Here is a 6000-nt window from a genome sequence, read left to right as displayed (position 1 = left end):
TTATTATCTGTCATCATTAACCTTCTCACCTGGTTGCTAGAGGAGACAAAAACCATTATGCCTTTTATCTTCCTGTGTCACGCAAATGCAGCAGCGTGGGCTTGAATTACAAAACGGTGATACCTCATACACACACATCATTCATTTAAAAAGGCAGGAAAAAAACAAACCCTGTGAGCTGAGTTGTGGCTGAACCACAGAGAATCCCGTTTACATGTCATCAAATGCAAGAATGTACAGTATTTACTCACTATTAGTGAAGAAAACAGGCTGTAGCGACAACACTGGCGGGGTGGAGAGCACTGTGATGTGGTTAGAGGTACAGCTGTGTGTGTGTGTGTGTGTGTGTGTGTGTGTGTGTGTGTGTGTGTGTGTGCAACCGTGGATCCTGGGCACTAATTTCATATTTCAGCGCAGCCGCCTGTCATCAGCACTCTTATCAAAAATACATACCAGACCGTAATCACAGGAGGACTGGAGGCCAAAATACCTCAGAGCACATGAGCACGAATGAAAGATGGGAGAGGGAGGGGGAGGCAGGCTGGGGGGGGAGATTGGGACAAAGATAATTTGGGTTAAATCAGTGCGGAGAGCAGCTGCTGAGGCGATTTGTCAGGTCCAATTTACACAAATATGTTGCACCAAGCTTCTATAAACATGTCGGTTTTACTGCTCTGTTACCACTGAGGTGGCTGAATTACCTGTGATTTCATACAACATATGCTTGCACGAGTTCTGGTAAGGTATGTATGTGGTGTGTGTGTGTGTGTGTGTGTGTGTGTGTGTGTGTGTGTGTGTGTGTGTGTGTGTGTGTGTGTGTTGGGTTGGGTTGGTGCAACATCAGCAGCCATTAACCCCCTGTGTGGATGACTCACATGTTCAGTGGCATGTCTGGACAAGTCGCAACGCAACACAACCCTGGGTGGTTGAGCAGCATCCATCAGCATCCAGGATGAATGGAAACAAGAACTAAAAGTGTGTCTGTGTTTCAGACATATATGCAACAAAATAACGTGGGGGGAAAAGAAAAGGGTTAAATTTCAAGGATGTTTATGAAAATCACGAGTCCTGCAGAATAGATGTTGGCAGGGTGTTTGCAGGCACGTATCGCAATATTTCAACACAGAATTATAGTTTTTGTAGCATCTATGTTTATTTTTTTTTTTACTGCAGTACGACTCTATTACAAGTCAACGTTGACCTCTGTTAACGAGAAGCTTCCCAAAGAAAGGCTGTTTTATCAGGACACCCAGCTCCAGATCCCACCTACTGCAGCGGCATTTCTGCTCGACTCAAATTTGCATATCCACGTGTAGGCGGAGGCGCACGAGGAAGGAAAGGAGGGAGGGGGTGGGGGGGAGGAGGGGGGGCGACCACGAGCGCCCAATCAGATGCGACGGCCGCTCGAGCGCTATAAAGCTCGCGGTGCGCTCCTTCTCGGCTGCATTCACTCAGTGCGCTTCTGCTGTGTCGTCATCTTCATCATCTTCATCATCATCATCCCTCTCTGCGTTCGTATCTTCGCCCCTTTTTTTTTTTAAACTTTGCTTCACAGCCACTGGACCACGTTGGGAGTGATTGCTGGATTTATCTCAAAGCTTTAAAAGACTCGAAAACAATTTTGCTTTTCTTTTTTTTTGGGGGGGGGACGGAACTGACAAAAGGGACAAAACGATGCGTCTCATCCAGAACATGACGACCATTGCGGAGTACACCGCGGCTGAATGCTCGGTCCCCAACCGGGTCCTTAAGATAGCTGTTATAGGAGGCAGCGGGGTGGGAAAAACAGGTAAGACGATGAATGAAATGCACGCGTCGTAGTTAACGCGCAGCCTGCCCGCACAGTGATCTATGTAGTGGTTTATGTATTAATGTCCTAATATTCGGTTATTTCTCCTCTTTATTGCAGCGCTGGTGGTGAGGTTCTTAACGAGGCGCTTCATCGGAGACTACGAGCGAAATGCTGGTGAGTAAACACATTTTTCAGAAGGAAATGATCTGAATTGACTTCCTCACAAGATAAAATGGGTGTTTAAAAGGTTTTGTTTCTCCTGCGTGCAGGTAATCTCTACTCCAGAGAGGTCCAGGTGGATGGAGAACCAGTGACCATCCAGGTTCAGGACACTCCTGGTACAGAGGTAAGAACTTAATAAAAAAATAAAAAATAAAATGTAATCCTCTTCTCGGGAAGAAACCAGACACATCAGTTTATTTTGCTCATGTTTGACTGTCAGGTTACAGAGCTGACGCGGTTTAACACATGGAAATCGGACAGGATACAAATGTATAATATAATCTAATTTACTGTCTTGACTGTTAAAGTCATCTGAACCTCCCCTCCCCAGGCAATGCTCCAAAACCAACATGTATGTGTGTCTGCATGCATGGAGCCCTTCATTTTGGCCGTCTAATCTCCCATTTAGGCTAATGGTTGTCTGGGGCCAGGGGAAGTGATACCCTTATCCAGATCCAGACTTCTCAGTCACCCACACCTCTGTTCAGGAGGAGTAATCCTATAGCTCTCGTCTGACCCAGTCAGCATTCCAGTCATTACAAAAGATCAGTAGCAGAAAGTCCGGGAACATTTAATCTGGTCTGAATTCATTTTTTTTTTTGGGGGGGGGGGTTTAGCACAAAAATGCTGACTTGTTTTTTTTTCTCTTCGCTTCCCAGATGACTGATAATGGTATGAGCCTGCCCGACCATGTGACCTGCTCCATCCAGTGGGCCGACGCTGTGGTGCTGGTGTACTCGGTGACGGACCGCCGCAGCTTCGATTTGATCGACCAGCTGCACCAGCTGGTTGTTCGCAGCGGCGGCGCCGCCAACGTGCCTCCGGTGATCCTGCTGGCCAACAAGGCCGACCTGCTGCACCTGAGGCGTGTCGATTCCCAGCAGGGCCCTTCGCTGGCGGGAACGCTGGGCTGCTCCTTCTATGAAGTGTCTGCCAGCGAGGACTACAACCAGGTCCACGGGGCCTTCCACAGGCTCTGCTGCCAGCTGGCCAAGCAGCCCCCCCCCACCTCCGGCTCCTCGCAAACCTCCGCCAGCGCTGCCACAGAGAAGAGGCGCTCGCCCCTCATCCCCAGGCCAAAGTCTCCCAACATGCAGGATCTGAAGAGGCGCTTCAAGCAGGCGCTGTCGGCCAAAGTCAGGACTGTCACCTCGGTGTGAGGACGAGTCGAGGCTGAACGTGGTCCAGTGTGGCCGCAGAAAGAAAGAACGCGTTGGAAGTGGAAGAAAAAAAAAAAAGACGACAGAGGAATCCTGTTTCTCTACTTTAAGTCCTGTAGCAGTCTGGCTGAAGAAGGCCGGTGTGAGATGAACTCTGGCGGCGTCTATACAGCAGGAAGACGATGAATCTTTAGAGGTAATGACCTCTGAAGGTCGGCAGGAGTCTGGCCTGGCAGATAATGTGCGAGGAGGTTCATCATCTGGTCAGGAGGACAAAGGACACCTGATGACAGCGGCAGCCATCCACGATTGTCTGAACTCCGCAAATACAAAGAAAACTGATCCAGCTCTGATGCAGCGCTGGAGGACTGCTTATTTTTAGCTGCGCTGCCCATTGTGGCCGATCTTCAGACCGCCACTACGTGGCACCGCTAAACGCTGGTATTATTATACCAACCACTTCAGCCAGGGCTGTGTGCTCAGTCTTTTTTTATGTCAGTTTCTACTGTGTATTATAAAAAAAAGCTTTCAGCTTTCAGAACAGTCATTGTGCATGACAGTGATGTGAAGGGGGGAGGAGGGAGGAGGGAGAGGGGGGGGGTTACTGGGGTAGCAGACGGTATGTAGCATGTGCAGGTAATGATCACTGATGCACTTTGACAAAAATGTAGTCCAAAGAGCCAGTTATTATTTATTTGTTAAAAATTCACATTTTTGTGCACAATAAAATGCTGATGGATTTGAAATGAAGTGTCTCAAGTTTTTATTTTTTTTTATTTTGAATGTTGCATGTGACTTCAGAAATGGCTGCAGGTACTGTCAAACAACACGCTATACATATTTGTATTTGTGTGTCTGCACATATGTTTACAAAGAGTGAATTTAAAAACACGAGTCGATGAAGTCCTGTCAGACCGATAAACTCCTGCTGAGCGGGAGACAACGCACACAGAAGAAGGTTTAACTCGTGAATAAAGCCGTTCTTATTGAACGCTTCGATAACGGCGGCGATGAATCGCATGAAGACAATCGAAGCATGACTGCAGCAGCGTCTCTGCTCTTGTCATCTGTCTAAAACTGAACGCTCTCTGCAGTCCTGACCCCCCAAAAAATCAATATGACTGAAAAAAAAAAAAAACAAGCTGTTGAGGAAACCGGAGCCGACGTCGTGGTGAAGGAGTTCATGTTCATTTTCTCAGAGCTGACCTTGTTTTCTCAGGAACTCCTGCGAGAACTGCAGATGAGGAGAAAATCATATTAAGTGCTTTTCCAATAAAACCCGAATGCATGTGTGTAATTACATTACAGAACTGTTTATTTGCAATTCAGAGGCTAATCGGCAAGTCCTGAATATCCTGTTCCAATCTGCCAGATGAGCTATGAAACACAGGATTTGCCCAAATGGGGAGGTTGTAGTTATTCAGAATCATGTGAAAGTGAAGGTGGGTGAATGACTGAGCTCTGAATGGAGTGATTCACGTTGGAGACAATAAGGCAGTAGAGGCAGGAGGTGGGTGCTGGTTGGAGGTGAGCTCTAAGTGTGAGCGGATTGCCGGCCTCAGCAGACGGTGTGAAATGCCTGGTTAATTCTTCTGCCCTCATTTGACACCATATGATGATGATGATGATGATGGTAACAGCGAGCATGTATTCTTCCCAGCAGGCCGCGTCTCTGTTCACACCTCCACTTGCAATGAGTTCACACATTCAGCCTGTCTGAAAAACGGCTAACAAAATGAGCCAGCCGCTGTGAGCGCAAACAAAAAACCATCACCGGGGCGTCTGAGGAGTCACTGACTTTATTGTTTTAGATCAACATTTGATAAAACATTCTGCTGGAATTTCGAAAAGTGGCTTCGACAGACTTTTGTTTGGTCGTCAGTCTCACCGACACGAAAGGGAACGTTGCTTCGTTTCCTTGATTTCCCTCTTCGAAGCTTCGAACACACAGTCGAACTCCTCCACCCACACCCGAGCATCCAGACATTTCGTGGTGCACGTGCCGCTCCACGTGCTCACGCCCGTTTCCACGTGACCGCCTTTTTTAGAAGCCGATATCCGGCGCCAATCTTTGGGTGTTGAAGAGCAGCTCGGGGATATCCACGGGTCTGAGTAACCTGGTGGAGAGAACCAGCACCTGGGGTGGAGAAACAACACATTCATTAAGGTTAAATGTCGCTGTGTGATACCCGACACTCAGAAATGAAGTAGATGTGAATGGCACCTTGAGTGGTGAGCAAATTAGCAATCAGCAAGGTGGCATCTGGGTCAGCTTGTTAATATGATTTGATTGCTTCTGAGTTTGTCTTTGCTCTTTTATTATTTTTATTTTAGTTAATGAAAATGACTTTCTGGCTAGAGACACTCCAACAACTTGTTCATGTCCTGGGTCCATACATTATGGTATAAAGAAACATGTAGAAGTAACTCGGCTGTTTATTAACAGATTGGACCAACATATAAGACTGCCATCACAGTTACATAATTAAATGTGACAAAAAAAAAATGTCCCTGTAACCTCCTGTGGAGCTGTGCAGTTTGATTTCTATGCAGAGAAGCAAACTACCAGCAGACGTTCACATGTCACAGCTGCAGGATTCGAAAGTGTTGCACCCAAAAGAAAGACATTGGGTGAGTATCACTAATGAATTTTCATTGAGTTCAGCAGCAGCTGAATGAACAAGTGTAGAAACAAGAACATTCCTGCATTTTTAAATCAACTTTTGAACTGTCTTTAAATGAAAAAACAGCAGCAGATGAAAAGATGTCTTTATCTTTCTTTTGACTATTTTCTACATTGTAGAAATGTACAATGTAGACAATATG

General features: G+C 46.5%; 2 protein-coding genes across 2 annotated transcripts in view; one reads left to right on the top strand and one right to left on the bottom strand.

The window, feature by feature from the left end:
• The first annotated feature begins 1461 nt into the window (after positions 1–1461).
• rasl11b (RAS-like, family 11, member B) lies at positions 1462–3920 on the top strand. Its single transcript, XM_069150702.1, has 4 exons — positions 1462–1789; positions 1910–1966; positions 2062–2138; positions 2674–3920. The coding sequence occupies exons 1-4, from the start codon at positions 1675–1677 to the stop codon at positions 3172–3174; spliced, it is 750 nt and encodes a 249-aa protein (XP_069006803.1). The 5' UTR covers positions 1462–1674; the 3' UTR covers positions 3175–3920.
• Positions 3921–4955: 1035 nt separating this feature from the next.
• scfd2 (sec1 family domain containing 2) overlaps positions 4956–6000 on the bottom strand; it is a 100168-nt gene continuing 99123 nt past the window's right edge. Inside the window, exon 9 of the mRNA XM_069150701.1 lies at positions 4956–5311. Within this exon, the coding sequence (XP_069006802.1) occupies positions 5219–5311 (93 nt within the window). The 3' untranslated portion in view covers positions 4956–5218. The remainder of the gene's footprint in view (positions 5312–6000) is intronic.

This window comes from Embiotoca jacksoni, unplaced genomic scaffold (genome assembly GCF_022577435.1).
Source record: "Embiotoca jacksoni isolate LCO1_2020_lvr unplaced genomic scaffold, fEmbJac1.0.p SCAF_16, whole genome shotgun sequence".
In the NCBI taxonomy this organism is placed as follows: Eukaryota; Metazoa; Chordata; class Actinopteri; family Embiotocidae; genus Embiotoca; species Embiotoca jacksoni.
This window is presented reverse-complemented; position numbering and strand designations above follow the sequence as displayed.

What these genes read in the sequence shown, in the direction of transcription:
- rasl11b (XM_069150702.1), top strand. Translation starts at nt 1,675, where the DNA reads ATGCGTCTCATCCAGAACATGACGACCATTGCGGAGTACACCGCGGCT. An exon ending in CAGCGGGGTGGGAAAAACAG is followed by an intron (nt 1,790 to 1,909) that starts GTAAGACGATGA and finishes TCTTTATTGCAG; the next exon opens with CGCTGGTGGTGAGGTTCTTA. An exon ending in AGGACACTCCTGGTACAGAG is followed by an intron (nt 2,139 to 2,673) that starts GTAAGAACTTAA and finishes TTCGCTTCCCAG; the next exon opens with ATGACTGATAATGGTATGAG.